At 43.7% G+C, this 22,245-nt stretch overlaps 1 protein-coding gene across 1 annotated transcript; it reads left to right on the forward strand.

Moving 5' to 3' along the window:
• Positions 1-1,270: 1,270 nt before the first annotated feature.
• On the forward strand, positions 1,271-15,774 carry LOC128411596 (uncharacterized). Its single transcript, XM_053384033.1, has 6 exons — positions 1,271-1,283; positions 2,367-2,456; positions 7,753-7,903; positions 13,268-13,378; positions 13,942-14,000; positions 15,542-15,774. Exons 1-6 carry the CDS (start codon positions 1,271-1,273, stop codon positions 15,772-15,774), a joined length of 657 nt encoding a protein of 218 aa, XP_053240008.1.
• Positions 15,775-22,245: the final 6,471 nt, after the last annotated feature.

Below are 22,245 nucleotides of genomic sequence, written 5' to 3' on the forward strand. Positions count from 1 at the left end.
TTCAGGTATCTTCTAAAAGTCAGATAGTTGTTTATTTCCTTGACATCTGATGGAGGGGCGTTCCATAGGGCGGGCGCCTCTACCGAGAAGGCTCTCTGCCTGGTTCCCCATAGCTTCACTTCTCACAGTGAAGGAACCGCCAGAAGGCTGGGGAAACCCGGCCAGATCACTCCTGGCCGAGTAAGTTTGTCTTCCATAAACACAGTTTTAACAATGAGTCCATAAATGACCGTGGAGGCCAATTCTGGATCCACACGTCCTTCCACAGTAGGGACATTGGTTTCTGAGTGGGAGTTGATCATGGTGTGGATCTGCCAAGCGTGCCTTCCTCTTAGCATGTTTCTCCCTTGTGTCCTGAGTTCGAGTGTCTTCAAAGCCCATGACACCTTTGGTAAAGGCTGTTCTCCAACTGGAGCACTTGCAGGCCAGTATTTCCTAATTGTTGGTGTTTATTCTACATTTTTAAAGATTTGCCTTGAGAGAGTCTTTGATTCTCTTTTGTTGACCACCAGCATTACACTTTCCATTTTTAAGTTCGGAGTAGAGTAGTTGGTTTGGAAGATGATAACCAGGCATTCAAACAACATGACCAGTCCAATGAAATTGAGGTTGAAGAATAATTGCTTCAACACTGGTGATCTTTGCTACTTCTAGTACCCTGGTATTAGTTCGCCTGTCTTCCCAAGTGATGTGTAGAAATTTTCGGAGACACCGTTGATGGAATATTTCGAGGAGTCGGAGATGGCTTTTATAAGTGGTCCATGTTTCACATGCATACCGTAAGGTTAGTAGTACGATAGCTCTGTAAACAAGCATTTTGGTTTCCCTGCGAATATTGACCCATTGATCCCAGCCTTTCATAGGATGAATCAATCATTAATTTACAGAGCTATATTAAGGCTCTCCAGAAGTCAGAGGCAGAACCAAATGTTCCAGGAAATATTGCAAATTGGTAAAATCATATCTGTGTTCAAAGGAGCATAACCAAATGAATAAAAAAAAAAGCCAACATAAGAAGTTATTCCAGATTCGAAGGTGAGCTTTCACTGCTTCTTTGTAAGGAGGTAAGTTAAATCAAGTCTCTTCAGGCTTTGTCAGCAGCTTGGACTTTTGATGGTATATTCGGAACTTGTATTGTAAAGAATTACAGATCAGAATACAAATGATCTGTATGAGGACCTGTACGTAAATGCATTGTAACAGGCACAGTTGTGTGGGTGGTATTCAATGCTAGTCCTACTCAGGAGTAGACCCATTGTAGTCAATGGGCATGACTAACTTAGGTTTGTTAACATAAACGAGTCTACTTTGAGTAGGATTTAGCTGAATACAACCCTCAATATTTTATGACAAAAGTATGTGTAGATTTATCTCAATGCACACATTTCTAAACAGATGTTATCATAAAATATGCATTTTGCTTCATTTATTGAGCAAAATACAGATCATGTATGTATGTATGTATGTATGTATGTAACCAACATAGTTTGTACATCACTTAATCATAAAACCCCCTCTAAGTAGTTAAAATTATTGAAACTAGAGTTAAAACAAGCTAAGCTTTCTCTCTATGTAAAATAAGCAGTTAAATAAATGTACATATTGAAATAAATGTCAATGTGATAGATATTAGGCTGGAGTATATTAATTTGGACAGTTCATTTAAAAATATGGATCAAAACAAATTAATGTGCGTTTCCAAGAAACAATGAGCAACTGCTATTGCTGTTTTTCCTTTTGTTCCCCCTGTGAACAATGCCATGGCCTTTGGCTAGCGCAATAAAGTTTATGAATGAATGAACAAAAATATATATAATAGAGTTTAGAAAATTGTTTGAGATTGCAATCCTCTTCCGATTTATTTGTGTATTTCCACACATTGGAAATTTTATCCAGTGTAGATAATGAGAGAATTGCTCTAAGTCAACACTGGGCTGCTTACATTGGCAAACTTCTAAAAAGAAATTTCCATTGTTTTGATGGAAAGGTTGTGCCTCTTCAGATCTAACTTTAATATACTAAACACAGACACACCCAAACATCATATGCATGCATACAAACATGCAATTTCCATGGAGTTCAACGGAACTTGCTCTCAAGTATTTGGCATGACAGGTGTGAATTGTTTGGATCTGTACTAGTTTGCAATTTACATGTCTTGGAGCCATGTTCAATTAACTCAACACGCTAGCAGAAGGATTCCCGCTAGAGCTATGGGTCTTCCCCACCACTCCTCACCCCTTCTTGGGAGGGTTGGGAGAACCTCCAGAACAGCACATGGAGCTAGAACAAGGGAGATTATTCGGCTGGGCAAGCAGAAAAGCTATGTGTTGAATACAACTCTTGGTACCCTTTCTCTCTTTCAGTGACTTCAAGATATCGGACAACTTTTGCCATGGAAAAAGCTCACGGCTTTCTTTTTGTTCTTCTCTGCTTGGGAACCCTGAGAGAGTCAAGTAAGATCTGTTTAAAGATGTCAGCAGAATGATGTGGGAGAAAACTCCCTTGGGAAGTTTAGTATGGAGGCTTAAACTAATTCCCAGTTAGACTGTTAATTCAGTAATGCATTCAAAGACGGATTCCAAGAGAGTCTATGAGATGAGAGGATATCCATTATGAGACACACTCTGGACCATTCCATCATATAGCCAAACACTTCTGCTACTTTCCATCATCCTAGCAGCTCACTGTCTCTTCCTCCAAGCAAAGACCTTAGAAACAGTTATTCAACCCATGCTTTTTTTTGCTGTGTGTAGAGGCCTCCTTGCATCTTATATGGAGCTATTCTTCTTTCCAGCACACAGTGTTGGGCTCCTCCTAAAACTTGTTCTTACTAGTTTTGTTGTCCGGTGCTGGCCTTAGGATTTTGAGACTATCTACCTCAATGTAAAGTTCTGCACCTTAGCTGTTCATTTTACCTTCATGCTCCACCTGTTGCCTTAATAATACAGTGGTACCATTAGGTCCAGTCGCAGACGACTCTGGGGTTGCACGCTCATCTCGCATAACTGGCTGAGGGAGCCGCTGACAGTTTTTCCAGGTCATGTGGCCAGCATGACTAAGCCGCTTCTGGAAAAACCAGAGTGGCACACGGAAACACCATTTACCTTCCGGCCGGAGCGGTACCTATTTACTTGCACTTTGAAGTGCTTTCAAACTGCTAGGTGGGCAGGAGCTGGGACTGAGCAATTGGAGCTCACCCCATTGTGGGGATTTGAACCGCCGACCTTCTGATCGGCAAGCCCTAATGGTGAGGGGTACCTTTACCTTTATATATACTAGAGAGGTTCATAAAAAACTTTTTTGGGGGCTCTCCGACGATGGCCATGCGGCTTCACTCCACGGAAGCGGTAGATGGCTCTCAGCTCCGCGCCGCTCACCCCCGTCCCGCTCCGCAGCCTTTAAAAAGGCTCCTTCGCAGTGGGGGGGGGCGCAAATGGAGCCTGCCGAGCCTCCAAGTTCTCAGGCTTCACTGCCTGCGATTTCTTCGGGTCCCCGCTTCGCCAGAGCGGCAAGATCCTGGCCCGTGGAGCCGATTCCCTCCGGAGCTCAGAGGGAATCCGCCATTCGTCGCTGGCGCTGACCGGAAGTCTTTTGAGCTAAACAGTATAAACTGAGAGCATTTGCAGATGACCTAGTTTTGACGTTACAAGAGCCAGAATCTAGTACTAAAAGAGTTTTAGAACTAATTCAAGAATTTGGCCAGGTGGCAGGATTCAAATTGAACGAGTCAAAAACTAAGGTTTTAGAGAAAAACTTAACATTGACTGAAAGAGAGAAGTTTCAGAGTGAAACAGGTTTAACTGTGGTTAAGAAAGTGAAATACCTGGGGATTAACATGACAGCTAAAAATGGGAATTTGTTTAAAGACAACTATGAAAAATGTTGGATGGAAGTGAAAAAAGATTTAGAAATTTGGTCAAATTTGAAGCTTTCCTTGTTGGGTCGAATTGCAGCTATAAAGATGAATGTATTGCCTAGAATGTTGTTTTTGTTTCAAACATTGCAAATTGTGGACAAGATGGACTGTTTCAAGAAGTGGCAGAAAGACATTTCTAAATTTGTCTGGCAGGGCAAGAAGCCCCGAAAAAAATTTAAGATATTAACTGATGCAAAGGAAAGGGGTGTATTTGCCCTGCCAGACTTTAAACTTTACTATGAATCAGCAGCGTTCTGCTGGTTGAAAGACTGGTTGCTTCTTGAGAACACAGACATTTTGGATTTAGAAGGTTTCAACAATGTTTTTGGGTGGCATGCATATTTGTGGTATGACAAGGTTAAAGCACATAAAGCATTTAAAAACCATATTGTTAGGAAAGCATTGTTTAATGTTTGGATTAGATATAAAGATTTATTGGAAAATAAAACCCCAAGGTGGTTGTCACCAATGAAAGCGAAAGCTCAGAAAAAGCTCAATATGGAGGCCAGATGGCCGAAGTATTGGGAAATTTTGGAACAAGAAGGAGATAGACTGAAACTGCAGAGTTTTGAGAAATTGAAAAACAAAGTGCAAGACTGGCTTCATTATTATCAGATAATGGAGGCTTACAATTTGGATAAGAAAGTTGGCTTCCAGGTGGAAAAATCTAAATTGGAAACAGAACTGTTAGAACCCAAAACTAAGATTTTGTCAAAAATGTATAACTTGCTGCTGAAATGGAACACTCTGGATGAGACTGTCAAATCAGTTATGATTAAATGGGCACAAGATGTTGGACATAACATTATGTTTGCTGACTGGGAACAGTTGTGGACCACTGGGATGAAATTTATGGCATGTAATGCCTTAAGGGAAAATATTATGAAAATGATATACAGGTGGTACATGACCCCAGTCAAGCTTGCAAAAATTTACCATTTGCCCGATAATAAATGTTGGAAATGTAAAGAAAATGAAGGTACATTTTTTCACCTTTGGTGGACGTGCCCTAAGATCAAGGCTTTCTGGGAAATGATTTATAACGAATTGAAAAAGGTATTTAAATATACCTTCTTGAAGAAACCAGAGGCCTTTCTTTTGGGTATGGTCGGCCAGTTGGTGTCAAAAAAGGATAGAACTTTCTTTATGTATGCTACAACAGCAGCAAGAATACTTATTGCAAAGTACTGGAAGACGCAAGATTTACCCACTTTGGAAGAATGGCAGATGAAGTTGATTGACTGTATGGGATTGGCAGAAATGACTGGCAGAATCCGTGACCAGGGAGAAGAGTCGGCAGAAGAAGATTGGAAAAAATTTAAGGACTATTTACAGAAATATTGTAAAATTAAGGAACGTTGAATGATGTTGGATTGAAATTAAGTGGTTTTTAGCTGTAATGGTATAAAGGAATATGAAAAAATGGTTTTTATAAGTAAAAATTTAAGGTTATAATAACTTAAGATGTTGGATAGAAAATAAGGTGTTTTTATAAGCTGTAATGCTTTGAGATAAGGATTTGCTGAACAAATAATTTGAATTGGACTACAAGAAGGGGAGGTATGAGGAGGTCAGGGAAATATGTCATTGAAAATTAAGTATTGTGAACTATATGTGTTTTTAAATTTTTTTGTTTGTTTTTTGTTTGTATAAAAATTGAAAATTTTAATAAATATCTTTTTTTAAAAAATAAAAAACTTTTTTTGGAAAATGTCTGCTCCAAAGGTCTTCTCTTACCACACTAGGGATTATATAGCTATATCTGAAATTTCATGCATATCAGTTAATATCTTGACCCTCCTCCATGAAAATAGCTGTCTACTTGGCCGTTTGCCTATGTTGTGAAGGTTGAAATTTCAATTCAGTGGAGCAGGGTCAAGATATTAACTGATATGCATAAAATTTCAGATATAGCTACATAATCCCTAGTTTAGTAAGATAAGACCTTTGGAGCAGGCATTTTCAAAACGTTTTTTATGAACTGCCCTAATATACACCCCACTTGACTTTCCTGCCAATACTGAAAGCCAAACAAGCAAATTAAAAACACCACTTCAAAAATGGGACTCCCAGCAGTAGGGAGTAGGTGAAAAAGAGGAGGGGCTCCTTAGGGCTCCCCCCCCAAAAAAATCCTACTCATCCCCCAAACATGCAAGTAGCAAAGTCCATGCCACAAAGGAAGGGAAGGGATCACAAAGAGAAGAGTAAAGTGTTCGGGGGGAAGCCATCTTATAAAGCCTGGCTTCTTCCCCATCCTGATTGGCCTGTCAGCTCACCTGACCCTTCCCCAACTCCTCTGCAGGGCTAAACCATTTTGAGTCATCTTCCCAGGGGAATTGAGCTGTGGCAAATCCACTTGCGCTCAAGGATGGGAGTGGCACTCCCAGAGCGGCTTAACAGTCAGTTCCTCTTTCCAAGAAACTCTGGTAATGGTAGCTCTGTGGGGGGGAATAGGTATGTAGGTGGCCCACAATTGAAATCCTCCCCCCCCCAATTAATTTTTATTGATTCTCAAAAAAATTAACAAAATAATGCCTAGTTAATTCAAATTTAACATAAAATCCTGTTGTTGTTTAGTTGTTTAGTCGTGTCCGACTCTTCGTGACCCCATGAACCAGAGCACGCCAGGCACTCCTGTCTTCCACTGCCTCCCGCAGTTTGGCCAGACTTATGCTGGTAGCTTCAAGAACACTATCCAACCATCTCATCCTCTGTCGTCCCCTTCTCCTTGTGCCCTCCATCTTTCCCAGCATCAGGATCTTTTCCAGGGAGTCTTCTCTTCTCATGAGGTGGCCAAAGTATTGGAACCTCAGCTTCAGGATCTGTCCTTCCAGTGAGCTCTCAGGGCTGATTTCCTTCAGAATGGATATGTTTGATCTTCTTTCAGTCCATGGGACTCTCAAGAGTCTCCTCCAGCACCAGAATTCAAAAGCATCAATTCTTCAGCGATTAGCCTTCTTTATGGTCCAGCTCTCACTTCCATACATCACTACTGGGAAAACCATGGCTTTAACTATACGGACCTTTGGTGGCAAGGTGATGTCTCTGCTTTTTAATATGCTGTCTAGGTTTGTCATTGCTTTTCTCCCAAGAAGCAGGCGTCTTTTAATTTCGTGACTGCTGTCACCATCTGCAGTGAATAAAATCCTATGCAGGTGTCTTCAACAGTAAGCCCCACCATGTTCTCTTATAAAGGGATGGGAACCTGACATTGCTCTAAACACTGTCAGAGGAATAGGGCTGCAGAGGGAGCGGACCACCCCCGGCACCACTATTCAGGTAGGGTGCCATCGCTGTGGCCCCTCTGGACACGCGCCATGCACACATACGCACGTTGGGCGCCACACACCCGCAGGCGGCGCACCACACCCCCAGAACACACTCCATGCCCCCCAGGGTGCATGCCATTCCCCCGCCTGCTCTCCGCCCCCAGTAGCGGAGCATGCAGCTTCACCACTGGCTCTACAAAAGAAAAGAAGAAAGGTGCTCAGTTCCCTCACCTCCCCCAACCCTGGCAAGCAGGGAGCATTTTAATAGGCAACTTTCAATCCGCCCTAATTAAAAACAAGGAGTAGCTGAACTATAAGCCTCATGTTTATATTTTAATGCAGACCTCCAGTTCAGAAACAAGTCTTAGAAAATGCATCAGCTTTTTTGAGGTATTATTTGCTCCTCTCAGATTTCCTCAAATGTCCAACCTGTTTGGGAAACTCAGCATTTGTTTAAAAAAGGTAAATTTTTTTTAAAAAAGTAGCCATTGTAGGAGATTCAAGAGGAATTGAATGAGAAAGTGTCCAGTTATTTGATTCTGGTATATTATGTTTCTTGAACAGGTTTCGTGTACAGTTATGTAAAGCCTACACACATCAATCACCAAGACTGTTTAAAAAAGGGTGGCCGATGCTTCGGAAGAAATACCTGTGAAGTACAGTTTGTTTTCTATGGACACTGTCAGAATGGAAGCAGAGGCATATGCTGTAAAAGGTAAATCCATAATATTGCAGGTTACGTGGCAGAGTGGAGAGTATTATGGAGGTGAAATCAAAAATTTGTTGTTGTTTAGTCATTTAGTCATGTCTGACTCTTCGTGACCCCTTGGACCAGAGCACGCCAGGCACTCCTGTCTTCCACTGCCTCCCGCAGTTTGGTCAAACTCATGCTGGTAGCTTCGAGAACATTGTCCCACCATCTCGTCCTCTGTCTTCCCTTTCTCCTTGTGCCCTCAATCTTTCCCAACATCAGGGTCTTTTCCAGGGAGTTTTCTCTTCTCATGAGGTGGCCAAAGTGTTGGAGCCTCAGCTTCAGGATCTGTCCTTCCAATGAGCACTCAGGGCTGATTTCCTTCAGAATGGAGTGGTTTGATCTTCTTGCAGTCCATGGGACTCTCAAGAGTCTCCTCCAGCACCAGAATTCAAAAGCATCAATTCTTCAGCGATCAGCCTTCTTTATGTTCCAGCTCTCACTTCCATACATCACTACAAGGAAAACCATAGCTTTAACTATATGGACCTTTGTCGGCCAGGTGATGCCTCTGCTTTTTAAGATGCTGTCTAGGTTTGTCATTGCTTTTCTCCCAAGAAGCAGGCGTCTTTTAATTTCGTGACTGCTGTCACCATCTGCAGTGATCATGGAACCCAAGAAAGTAAAATCTCTCCCTGCCTCCATTTCTTCCCCTTCTATTTGCCAGGAGGTGATGGGCCCAGTGGCCATGATCTTTGGGGGTTTTTTTAATGTTGAGTTTCAGACCATATTTTGCGCTCTCCTCTTTCACCCTCATTAATCCCTCCTCACTTGCTGCCATCAAGGTTGTGTCATCTGCATATCTGAAGTTGTTGATATTTCTTCCGGCAATCTTAATTCCAGCTTGGGATTCATCCAGCCCAGCCTTTCGCATGATGAATTCTGCATATAAGTTAAATAAGCAGGGGGACAATATACAGCCTTGTCATACTCCTTTCCCAATTTTGAAGCAATCAGTTGTTCCATATCCAGTTCTAAATGTAGCTTCTTGTCCCACATAGAGATTTCTCAGGAGGCAGATGAGGTGATCAGGCACTCCCATTTCTTTAAGAACTTGTCATAGTTTGCTGTGGTCGACACAGTCCAATTAAAATTAAACGTGTGTATTAACGTGTGCTGGCAGGATCGTAGGAGAATACATGTCAATGAAGGAAAGGAGTGTGAATAATGTATCCCTGCAGCATGGTGACATGCTTGGGCTGGCTTTCCTGAATTCAGAAATCACTTAAGAAACATGTGGATTTACAGAAGTTCAGGATATTACAAAGGTGCTGGTTCTGTGGTGATTTTAAAGGGAATGAAAAGGGAGTAGGGAGCTTTGATCAGGAAGATCCAAGTGTGTTGGGATGGAGAAATTTCTAAGACCTAGCAACTCAACAAATTCCTGAGCCCAGTGCTCCCCAGCCTGATGCGTTTCAGATGCTTTGGACTAGAAGTTCTATGAGCCCCAGACAGCATGGCCGATAGCCAGAGATGGTGGGAATTGTAGTTCAAAACATCTGGAGCAAACTGGGTCAGGAAAGGCTGCTTTAAACTTTCAGAAGAGGGAACCCAATTACTCTAGCAAGATGGGCTCCTGCTATATCATTGTCATGCCTTGTGCTGAGGTGAGGCAAGGCAAGGCAAGATAGAAGCTAAGCTGGGTGCAGAGGGTGGTACCAGGCAGGTTGAGGGACTAAGCACATAAAGGTTATCAAAACAGGGGCACAGAGGTTTCTTCGGTAGGGAACATGTTGAGCCACAGTGCTACGCACAATAGTGAGGCCCAGTGGCGTAGCGTGGGTTGTCAGCACCCGGGGCAAGGCAAGTAATTTGCGCCCCCTAACCCATGGATTTTAGCACTCGAGTCTCTTCCACTAGATTAGCGCGCCCCCCCTCAGATGTTGCGCCCGGTGCGGCTGGCCACCCCTGCACCCCCCACGCTACGCGACTGGTGAGGCCCACTCAAAGTGAAAGGTCTTAACTTTGCATACAGCCTTCTCCATTAGTCTCTCACTGCAATGGAGAGGGGAGAATGGTTGCACTGATTCCCCCATGGAATGTCATATCTTCTGATTGAAGGGCCAATCGTCCTTCAGGCTAATAGAGTGGCAATGTTTCTGAGATGTGACCTTCCCTTTCTGCTTTTGTACTCCTTCATCCCCCTAGACCTGAGTTTTGCTATAAAGCGGATTCATAAGTAGTAGTGGTAGTGGTGGTAGTAGTAGTAGTAGTAGTAGTAGTAGTAGTAATAATAATAATAATAATAATAATAATAATTTATTTATACCCCACCCTCGGCTGGGCTTCCCCAGCCACTCTGGGCAATTCCCATCAGAATTAAAAGAACAATAGAGCATCAAACATTAAAAACATTCCCTAAACAGGGCTGCCTTCAGATGTCTTCTAAAAGTCAGATAGTTGTTTATTTCCTTGACATCTGATGGGAGGGTGTTCCACTACTGAGAAGGCCCTCTGCCTGGTTCCCTGTAATTGGCTTCTCACAGCGAGGGAGCCGCCAGAAGGCCCTCGGAGCTGGACCTCAGTGTCCGGGCTGAATGATGGGGGTGGAGTATACCTTCAGGTATACTGGGCCGAGGCCATTTAGGGATTTAAAGGTCAGCACCAGCACTTTGAATTGTGCTTGGAAAAGTACTGGGAGCCAATGTAGGTCTTTCAGGACCGGTGTTATATGGTCTCAGCAGCCACTCCCAGTCACCAGTCTAGCTGCCGGATTCTGGATTAGCTGTAGTTTCTGGGTCACCTTCAAAGGTAGCCCCATATGGAGCGCATTGCAGTAGTCCAAGCAGGAGATAACTAGAGCATGCACCACTCTAGCGAGACAGTCTGTGGTCAGGTAGGGTCTCAGCCTGCGTACCAGATAGAGCTGATAGACAGGTGCCCTGGAGACAGAATTGACCTGCATCTCCATGGACAGCTGTGAGTCAGGGGTACAGTTGCCCCATTCAGGACCAGGGAGTCCTCTACACCTGCCCACCCCCTGTCCCCCCCAAACAATACTTCGGTCTTGCCAGGATTCAACCTCAATCTGTTAGCCGCCATCAATCCTCCAACTGCCTCCAGACACTCACCCAGGACTTTCACCACCTTCACTGGTTCTTATTTAAAAGAGAGGTAGATCTGGGTTTCCTCAGCATATTACCAGCCAACATACAACTAGCCAAAACCCCCTGCTGATCTCTCCCAGCGGCTGCATATAGATGTTAAAAAGCATGGGGGAGAGGACGGAACCCTGAGGCACCCCACAAGTGAGAGCCCAGGGGTCTGAACACTCATCCTCCCCACACCACTTTCTGGACACGGCCCAGGAGGAAGAAGTGGAACTATTGTATAACAGTGCTCCCAGCTCCTCTAAATGGTCCAGAAGGATGTCATGGTTGATGGTATCAAAGGCTGCTGAGAGATCCAGCAGAACTAGGAAACAGATTTCACCTTTGTCCCTATCCCGCTGGAGATCATTGATCAGGGTGACCAAGGCAGTTTCAGTTCCATGTTGATGCCTGAATCCCGACTGGAAGGGATCCAAATTGTCCGCATCCTCCAGGCATGCCTGGAGTTGTTCAGCGACCACCTGCTCAATCACCTGGCCCAAGAATGGAAGATTTGAGACTGGGTGATAGCTGGCGAAATTGGCCGGATCTGGGAAGGCTCCCTCACAGAGAGAAGCATTCACCACCGTGCAGAGCCCATCGCCCAGCCCTTCTTGGTTCACTTTTATGAGCCAGGATGGGCAAGGATCAAGGAGACAGGTGGTCAGTTTCATTCATCCAAGCAGCCTGTCCATCTCCTCGGAGGTTAACAGATTGGAATTGATTCCACGCACCTTGACTAGACAGGGCTCTTGCACTCTCCCGCCCTGCCCCTGCTCCCATGGTGGATTCTTTCTGAATCTGAGTGACTTTATCTGCAAAAAAGACTTTGCAAAATCGTGGCAAGAGATCCTGGGGCCCTTACCAGGCCCTGATAGCACTGGTGGTTCTGTTAAATTGTGAACCACCTGAAAGAGTCTCCTGCTGCTGTTTTCTGCAGATGGAATAGAGGCGGTGAAGAAGGTCCTCTTCGCTATTGCTACCACCACTTGGTAGGCTCAACATTGAGCATTAACTCATGTCCAGTCAGATTCAGAATGAGTTTTTTACCACTGCCACTCTAGCCATCTCAGTGTTTGTTTCATTGCCCTCAGCTCCGGGGGAAACCACAGTGCTATCTGGGCTCCAAGGAATCAAAGAAGGCACATCAGAGCCAGATGGTCAATAGCCCTGGTTAACTCTGGAGTCTGGAGACCAAAGCTTATTGAGAGAGTTCAGTATGTTTAGGCTGGAGAAGAGGAGAATGAGAGTAGATAGCCATCTTCAAATATCTTAGGGGCTTTTACATGCAAGCTTGCTTTTTCCTGCTCCAGAGGGTAGGACCTGATCCAATGGATTAAACTTACAAGAAAGGAGATTCCAACTCAACATCTGGAAGAACCTTATGATGATAAGAGCTGTTCAACAGTGGAATGGACTCCCTCAGAAGGTGGCGGACTCTCCTCCATTGGAGGTCTTTTGAAGCAGAGGTTGGATGGCCATCTCCCTTCATTGCAGGGGGTTGGACTAGATGACCCTTGAAGTAACTTCTAACTCAACAATTCTATGATTCTGTGACTAGCTGTGAGATCATATACAGTGGATGCTCGGGTTGTGAATGTGATCAGTGTGGGATGCATGTTCGCAACCCGTAGCGTTTGCAACCCGTGTCTGCGCACGCGCGGCTTGCAATTTGACGCACATGCGCAAAGCGTGATTTAGCGCTTCTGCGCATGGGCGACTGCCGAAACCCGGAAATAACCCGTTCCGGTACTTTTGGGTTTCGGCGGTCCGCAACCCGAAAAAACACAACCTGAAGCGGCTGTAACCCGAGGTATGACTGTATATCTGGCCTGTACCTGCATATTGGGATGTACCTGGCCAATCCTGGTTGATTGCAGCATCCTCCCCCCCTCCCCCCAAAAGCTCAACAACCTTGGCTCATCCTCCCCCCCTAAAAAGCTCAACAACTTTGATGAAGCTTTCCCCCAAAAAAGCACAGCAACTCTGGTCAATCCAATGGGTAGATCACAGCCAGTTTTTTTTTAATAATGGGAGTAGATTGCAGTCTCTTGGAAGTTGGTCGTACCTGATATATATGTTTTAAATAGGTTTTGGATATATTCAATCATTTTTCTTGTGTTGTGTCTGTAGCCCTGGGTTCCTCTGAGCGGAAGAACTATCAATAATTTATCAAACAAACAAATAAATAAATAAATACTACCACCTTTTCACTTAATGTTTTTTTCTTCCTCTGCAGAGACCCAGACGAGTACTGCAAATGGCGGGGAGGTACATGCACTAAAAATAAATGTCCTCCAGATAGTTCTTCCATTCACAAGTGCGCTAAAAGGTTTTTCTGCTGCAGAAAGTGAGTTGCAAAGCTTGACAGATAAAATGCAAAAAGGAAAGAAGAAAAAAATCGTCCAGATGACTGCATATCCTTAGTGGGGTATCTTTAGCAAAGGGTAAATTGCATAGCAGGAGTGGGTTGTAGGAGATACACTGTAAATGGTTGGCTGAGGAAATAGGTTCAGCTGCAATCTCTTAAACCAATATCCTTGAAATGCTGTTGACCTGGTCTCAATGGTTGGGTTATCTCTTTATTTGCATGAGCAGCGAGTCATAAGAAGAACCTGCAGGATGAGGCCAATGGCTCTCCTGGCCCAGCATCCTGTTCCCACAGTGGCCAGGCAGATACCTATGGCGCAGAACATCAGTGCAACAGCACTCTGAACATTTGCCATTCCCAGCAGCTGGCATTCAGAGGCATACTGCCTATGAAGTGGAAGCAGAACATAGCCACTGTGGCTAGTAGCCATTTATACCTTTATCCTCCATTCATTTGTCTAAGCCTCATTTAAAGCCATTCAACCTGCAGGTCGTCACTGCCTCTTGTGTAAATCAGACCGTTGCTGGGATTGAATGCCAAAGAGGACCATCAGAGCTCAAGTGCCAGACCAGTGAGAGTGAGCTAAAATATGGGAGCAGATGTATGGAGACCACCAAGCCCTTTACCAAGGGCTATATTAAAGCTCTTTCCCCCCAGCTGTGTGTGAGGCCAGAGGTAAAATTTCACAGAGGAAAGGATGCAATTTTTACTTAATCACAGTGTTACATTTCACATCCAATAAACACACAAGACGTAACCGGATGTACGTTTGAAAAAATAATGTATGCTATTCATTGGATTGGACGCGGGTGGAGCTGTGGGTTAAACCACAGAGCCTAGGACTTCCTGATCAGAAGGTCGGTGGTTCGAATCCCCGCAATGGGGTGAGCTCCCATTGTTCGGTCCCAGCTCCTGCCAACCTAGCAGTTTGAAAGCACATCAAAGTGCAAGTAGATAAATAGGTACTGCTCCGGCGGGAAGGTAAACGGCGTTTCCGTGCGCTGCTCTGGTTCGCCAGAAGTGGCTTAGTCATGCTGGCCACATGTCCCGGAAGCTGTATGCCGGGTCCCTTGGCCAATAAAGCGAGATGAGCGCCGCAACCCCAGAGTCGGCCACTAATGGTCAGGGGTCCCTTTACCTTTACCTTTTATTCATTGTATTGAATTGTAGATTTCAACAGCTCATAAAGGTCAACGAAAAAAGTAGAAGTCCCGGTGGATCAGTTCATTCTCTAATCAGTTTATGCATAAAGTCCATATATGTGAAAGTGTCTGTTCCACCTGTCTGTTCATAGAGTCCAGCAATCCACACGAAAGGTTGTTGTAGTTCCACAGAATCCTTTCACAGAGTCTAAGACAAGGATTTCTGGAATATTAGCCTTGTTTCGCCGTCCTGGGCTTCATCAGTAGTACAAACTCATATATGATATCACAGGACAGTGGATCTTATAGCATAGTAGTTGAACGTTATGAGCTACTTCTGTTGAAATCTACAATTCAATACAATGAATAGTATATATTATTTTTCAAATGTACAGCCAGTTACCTCTTGTGTGTTTATTGAATATGTTTCACGTAACCAGAGGTTTGTTGTTGTTTTGCACATTTCACATCCATGCAAAGGCTTGAGTTTGCCACAAATCTCCTTTCCCACCCATTTGTCTGAAATTTGGTGGACTAGCCCCTCGCAAAAAGGGGCTACTGCATTTGGGCACATTTCATCAAATTCATCCAAACAACTTTAAAAAACAACAACCGCAAACCCACCAATGAGTATTTATTAATTATTCCATTATGGTCAATAGGAGAGACACCTGAGGCTTCAGAAGTTTAGGCAAGACAAGCTCTACTTCATATTTAAGGTGTGAAGCCTGATGTTAGCCCAGGTAACTGAATCAAGGAGATCTGCTGTCTGAATGAAGGGACCCCTCCCCCCCACATGTGCTTAGTTTTTCTATGTATAATCGTGACAATATACAGTAAATTGGTATGGTCTGATGATACATGGCTAATGAGCCATGTTTGATTAGGTGGCAGCTTTTTCAGAGCCAGGTCAAAGTTACCAGTTATTTGAGAGCAGTAGGTTTATAAGGTTTTCCTCAGTGTTTTCTATAGTCACAAATTTCCCTGTTTACTCTTTCAGGCGTCCGAAATAAAAACCAAAGCATTACTAATAGTAACTCTGATCGTGTTCCAGCAAACAACCTTGAGAGCTACAGAAGCAAGGAAATCAACAACTGTGTCTTCAAAGGGTCCACAAAACCATCAAATATGTCGCTGTGGAATACATACAAGAAACATTTAGCCATCTGTTTGCCTTATCCCTATCCTCACCTTTCTACACTGTTTGATATGAACGTTGATATGAATGTTTAGATGATTTCTCTTGGGTCTCCAAGCTGTCATCACGGCAGATGTCTTGTAATAATGATTGCAAGCGTTTAGTACTTCACAATCCATTGGAAACTATGTTTCTTATTGAATTTCTGCAATCTGCTTTGTAGGAGCCAATGTTTTTTATTATTACTATTATTATTATTATTACTAAGTCTTGCTGCACCACTCAGACATAAATTTCAACCTTTGACAGTCTTGCCTTTCGACAGGAGTGGCCCTGCCATTTATTTATTTTTGGCCAATTATTTTTATTGATTTTCCTAATTATTACAAATCTTGCCAAATTAGATTAATTAATACAATTTCCCAAAACTGGCTTTCCACTCTCCTTATAAGGTATGTCCAAGATGAACCCGTGTTTCTGCTCATATTCTCAATTAATCTCTAGATAACACCCCCCCCAGTATTTACCAATATTATTATCCATCAGCTGCCACTCTACATCCCTGCGTACAGCAAAAAATCAAGTAATCCCCCATTCCTCTCTTTCTCTCTCTCTAATCAATAATAGCAAGTGTAGCTTGTTTTTCAAATTCAGATTCCCCCCCCCCCATTTTAGCTGTAACTCTTGCTCACTCTGCCCAAGATCACATTGATGCTCAGCACTACCCTTTTGCATGGAGTTCCTACCAGGAATTTTCAGAGTTGTCAGATGATAATCCATGGGACAATGCACTGTATTTATAGAAGAAACCTACTAATTGTCAGCTTGTAAGGCCCTGAATAGCTCAGGAGCAGACTACCAGCTCATTCATGGACACCATCAGAGGAGGACTTCCGGTTACATGCCTTCCACCCCTTCACCATCCTCTGTCATCCTGTGTCTATTCTCCGCAATGCCAACCTCTCCTTTCCCATCCCCGGTTTGCCCCAGTGGGTCCCAGTCCCAGCTGCACCCCTTGCTGGGATCCTCTTCCCCATTGTCCTGCCATGACGTCCTTCCAGTCAGGCTTCAGGCCTTGTCATGGCACTGAAACTGCCTTGGCCCCCTTAGTAAATGACCTTTATCCTGGGAGAGATAAAGATGGGCATAGTGACCTTGCTCTTCCTCCTTGTTCTCTCAGTGGCTTTCCATAATGTTGGACACAGTATCCTTCTGGAGTCTCTCAGGAGGTGGCTTCTAATTTTAAGGCAGGGATTTGCTGACTTATTTCAGCTTATATATTCCCACCATCTGTATAAAGTGCTATGATACCACCTTTAATGGTCACTCATGGCTTCTCCCTTACAAATTATGGGGACTCTTAGTAAGTGACACAGGTTAAAATCAAAAGTGATACATATCCTGCCTCGTGAATCTCACAGCCATGTTTGAAAGTCTCTGGAATCACTGTTCACCTGAAAAGTGCCTCTGGGTACTCACCATTTGTGTCTACCTAATGATAAAAAATACCAGGATGCAGGTGGTGCTGTGGTCTAAACCACTGAGCCTAGGGCTTGCCGATCGGAAGGTTGGTGGTTCGAATCCCCATGACGGGGTGAGCTCCCGTTGCTCAGTCCCAGCTCCTGCCAATCTAGCAGTTCGAAAGCACATCAAAGTGCAAGTAGATAAATAGGTACTGCTCCGGTGGGAAGGTAGACCGTGTTTCCATGCACTGCTTTGATTTCGCCAGAAGCAGCTTAGTCATGCTGGCCACATGACCCGGAAAAACTGTCTGCTGACAAACATTGGCTCCCTCGGCCAGTAAAGCGAGATGAGCGCTGCAACCCCAAAGTCGTTCGCGACTGGACTTAACTGTCAGGGGTCCTTTACCTTTAGCCTTAATGAAAAAAAGTGTGTGTGGGGCACCTGGAAACAAAGCAATGATAATCACATTTATTCACAAAAAAGACTACTTTGAATAGCCTATTTACGTGATATACTCTTGCTGATACAGGTTTCCAGGCCGTCCCAGTATCCCTATTTTCCAGGGACATCCCTGGAAGCTTTAGAGAAGCTGTCCCAGTTTCTGATTTGATTCTGGGAATGTCCCATTTTTCATTTGGATGTCCCTATTTTCAATGGATAAATGCTGGAAGGTATATTAGGATGTCCCTATTCTTACTGGAGGGTATGGAGTTATCCGACCCCCGAGCCGTCTGAAGGCAATCCTGTATAGGGAAGGTTTTTTTTTTAAAAAAATGTTTAATATTTTATTATGTTTTTAGGCTTGCTGGAAGCTGCCCAGAGTGGCTGGGGCACCCAGTAAGATGTGTGGGGTAAAAATAGTAAAATTATGATTATGGAATTGGATGTCCCTATTTTCATCAGAGAAATATTGGAGGGTTTGGGTTCCAAAGAAGGTGACATGGGTGATAATGGCCATTACCATTTTAAAGAATTAGCAGGCATGTTTTGGAAGACTTTTCAAATGCCTTTTGGGCTTCTGACCTTTAACCTTGGAAGGACAGCGATGAAACTTATCCCTTTGGTGTCTGACACCCAAAGCACTTTTATTTTTTCATCTCTCCTTCCATAACTGAGATAGAATTGTGACCTTTGGGAAATGGAAACAAGTAGAACTATAGAAACTCAAATAACCAATGGCCCTTAACAGGCCGGGATATAAAATGAATACTTGGTAACTTCCTGCATAATTTTGCATTTCATATGCCAATGATCTGATTACAGGTGACTCATACATTAACCTATTTTGAACATGTAATATATCCTTTGGGGAAAGTGAAGTGTAGGTGGCTTCCCACAAGGCAAGACACAGTGATAACAACAAGAACTTTTATTGAACTAACAGAACTGGACAACAGGGACAAAGCAACTGCTTATATACATTTCTGAAGGCCTGGGCCAATCCCACTCCCAATGTGATTGGCTGTCTAAACTTCCAAGCTGCGAATCATGACTGAGAGTTTGAGGGCCAATGGCAGAAGTCCAAATCCTGAAATGTTCTGTGATTGGATATTATGTATCTAATCAGAACACAGGAGCTCAGAATCCTTAGTCCAGACTCAAGCTCAGGCAAACACAGACCACTGAATACATAACAGAAAGGGCTTATTTTTCAGATCTATAACCCTTTCACCTCTGTCACACAGGTTCCAACTTCTATCTTTGTCCTAAACTGCACTGGGAAAAGGACCTAGGAAAACTTTTGAAAGATATCGAACGGGATAAGAATTGGGTTAAGGTCTCTTTTAAATTTGCTTCAGTAGAGACCTGGGGGCAGAGGCAGATTTAGGGCGGTGTGACCGGTCCTGCCACACTGGGTGCCAAACCTAGGGGGTGCCACAACTATGACCTAGTGAATTGAGCAGAATGGAACGCGAGAGAATGGTGGTTGCCAAGTTTTGGCCTTGCAGAGGTGCTGTTGAAATTTGAAAGACCTAAAATCTGCCCCTGCTGGGAGAATGCTATGGAGACACTGCACACTGTTGGTGTATACACACCCACTTAAGCTAAATAACTTCAGCACTTTGCTGGAGGAATTGGAATAATCCCAGCTTTTTTTATTCATATGTGGTGGTTCTTTCCTTGGGTGCCTTCTTCTGGGGAAAACAAAAAGCTTTTTCAGGAGGCTTGTTTTATTATGAAGCAAGATATTTCTCTGGACCCTAAATTTTTATGGTTGACATATTACAGAGAGGATGCCAATGGTATCTTGCGCAGAGACCTCACGGCACACTTAATGACAACAGCAAAGCTTGCCTTCACCAAATAAATATATAAATGTGCCACTATTTGAGATCTGGCTCCCACAACTTTCAGATATGCCAGTGTGGTGTAGTGGTTAAGAGCAGTAGTCACGTAATCTGGGGAACCGGGTTCGCGTCTCCGCTCCTCCGCATGCAGCTGCTGGGTGACCTTGGGCCAGTCACACTTCTTTGAAGTCTCTCAGCCCCACTCACCTCACAGAGTGTTTGTTGTGGGGGAGGAAGGGAAAGGAGATTGTTAGCCGCTTTGAGACTCCTGAAGGGGAGTGAAAGGCGGGATATCAAATCCAAACTCTTCTTCTTCTTCTTCTAATGGGCAAACAACCAGCATGTGTACATGAGAAAAGAACAGGCAAAAAGCTCAGAACTTTTCACTTGACCTGGTACAACTTTTTTACTTATGCAATAGCCAATGAACAGCAGCATAGACCCTCAGCAACATATGGGGACCTTTGGAATGACAGTTTTGTTTAACATGGAGAATAACATTCTGTAATCAAAACCCCACTGTCTCCAGTCTCAGCGCTTTGCATGGGAAGTAGAGTGATATAAGGCTGGTTGGTTTCACATTGTATGTCTTCCTTTTCCCCCCCTTCTGTATTACTATCAGAATTTTTTAAAAAATCTTTTTAAACACGGAAAATCTGCCTGCTTCTGCTCACTTCATTTTCCATCCCTTATTTACTCAAATTAAAGGAGCTTCCATAGTCAGAAATTCAGTCAGACTCCAACTTCCCAGTCCTTTACCGACAGGTCCTAAGCATTAAGGCAGTTTCATTATACACACTATGTACAGGCTTCCATTAGAGCCCCAGTAGAAAGTGCAGGTTTCAAATGCAAAGCAAGTACAACTCACAGCAGACATACAGCACAGAGTTCAGAGCTTCTTCAGAGCAAAGCTAGAAGGCAATGCACAGCCTTCTAATTAATATACCCAAGAATGACCACACCCTTGGCTGGCTGCCAGATCACAGTGACCTGCAGGTGCAAAGGAAGGGAAGCATGTGCAACAGATTTTACTTAACAGCAATTAAAGGTACCTCAACACTCTACACTCTCCCAGCCTTTGACATTGCATCACCCACAGTTACTTTGGCCTCACAGGAGAAGAGCCAATTACATCTTTATTTATTAAAAAGGGGGAGGAGAGGGTGGCGCTGTGGTCTAAACCACTGGGCCTCTCGGCAGCCAGTTGAACGCAAAACTATTTATCTATCTATCATCTATCTATATCTATCTATCATCTATCTATCATCTATCTATCTATCTATCTATCATCTATCTATCTATCATCTATCTATCTATCATCTATCTATCATCTATCTACCATCTATCTATCTATCATCTATCATCTACACCTATCACCTATCATTTTCTATTAAAAATACACAAAACAAGAAAAAACATCATAGCCCCAGCTCTTTACTTAAAAACATTTCCTATAGGCCTTCTGGAATAAAAAGGTCCTTGCTTGTCAGGAGAAGGACAAGGAGGGAGCCAGTCTAACTTCTCAAGGAAGAAATGTCCCTGAATATTATTATTATTATTATTATTATTATTATTATTACCCCATCCATTTGGCTGGGTTTCCCCAGCCACTTTGGGTAGCTCCCAACAGAATATTAAAAACATGATAAAACACCAAACATTAAAAACATCTCTAAACAGGGCCGTCTTCAGATGTTTTCTAAAAGTCAGATAGTTTATTTTCTTGACATCTGATGGGAGGGCATTCTGCAGGGCAGGCACCACTACTGAGAAGGCCCTCTGCCTGGTTCCCTGTGACTTTGCTTCTTGCAGTGAGGGAACTGCTAGAAGGCTCTCGGCGCTGGACCTCAGTGTCTGGGCTGGACGATGGGGGTGGAGACACTCCTTCAGGTATACTGGGCCGAGGCCATTTAGGGATTTAAAGGTCAGCACCAACACTTTGAATTGTGCTTGGAAACATCCTGGGAGCCAATGTAGGTCTTTCAGGACCAGTGTTATATGGTCCTGGCGGCCACTTCCAGTCACCAGTCTAGCTGCCACATTCTGGATTAGTTGTAGTTTCCAGGTCACCTTCAAAGGTAGCCCCAAGTAGAGCACATTGCAGTAGTCCAAGCGGGAGATAACTAGAGCATGCACCACTCTGGCGAGACAGTCTGCGGTCAGGTAGGGTCTCAGCCTGTGTACCAGATGGAGCTGATAGACAGCTTCCCTCGACACAGAATTGACCTGCGCCTCCATGGACAACTGTGAGTCCAAAATGACTTCCAGGCTGAGCACCTGGCCCTGAAGTAATTATAGCTGTGTCCAGTTAAAAGAAAATTGGTGGGTGGGTGGTGGAACAGTACAATCAAATGAACAATGAGGTATATAAAAAGAAAACCTGAGCAGATGCAACAGAAGCTACGAGGTACCATTTTGGTAAACAGCTGCAGACACGTATCTTGACCATCTGAAGCATCCTTCTTTTTCATTTTGGGATTGTGAGTATGCTCTCTCAAGTTTCACCAGAGATGAAATAATTGTACTGGTATCCAGGTTCTTTCTGGGCTTACCACTGAAACCCTGCATGGCTTCATGCCTCATCTGAACAAGTAACTGCCCTGTCTGTAAGTCCTCTCTGCAGGCCACTCTTCAAGAGCCTCCACCATTTCAGGTGAGGTAGGTGCTAACTAGGGTGCAGAGCTTCTCCGAGCTTCCCCTCCCGGCATTTATGGAATGGCTTCCTTTGGACACTTGTCTGTCACTTCTTTGTGGAGCTAAGCAAATACCTTTTTTATTTTTCATAACTTCTAATTAAACTGTGACATTTATTCT

The sequence above is a fragment of the Podarcis raffonei genome, chromosome 3 (genome assembly GCF_027172205.1).
Source record: "Podarcis raffonei isolate rPodRaf1 chromosome 3, rPodRaf1.pri, whole genome shotgun sequence".
NCBI classification, from domain to species: Eukaryota; Metazoa; Chordata; class Lepidosauria; order Squamata; family Lacertidae; genus Podarcis; species Podarcis raffonei.

What these genes read in the sequence shown, in the direction of transcription:
- LOC128411596 (XM_053384033.1), top strand. An exon ending in AGGTTTTTCTGCTGCAGAAA is followed by an intron (nt 13,379 to 13,941) that starts GTGAGTTGCAAA and finishes TGAATGCCAAAG; the next exon opens with AGGACCATCAGAGCTCAAGT. An exon ending in GCTAAAATATGGGAGCAGAT is followed by an intron (nt 14,001 to 15,541) that starts GTATGGAGACCA and finishes TTACTCTTTCAG; the next exon opens with GCGTCCGAAATAAAAACCAA.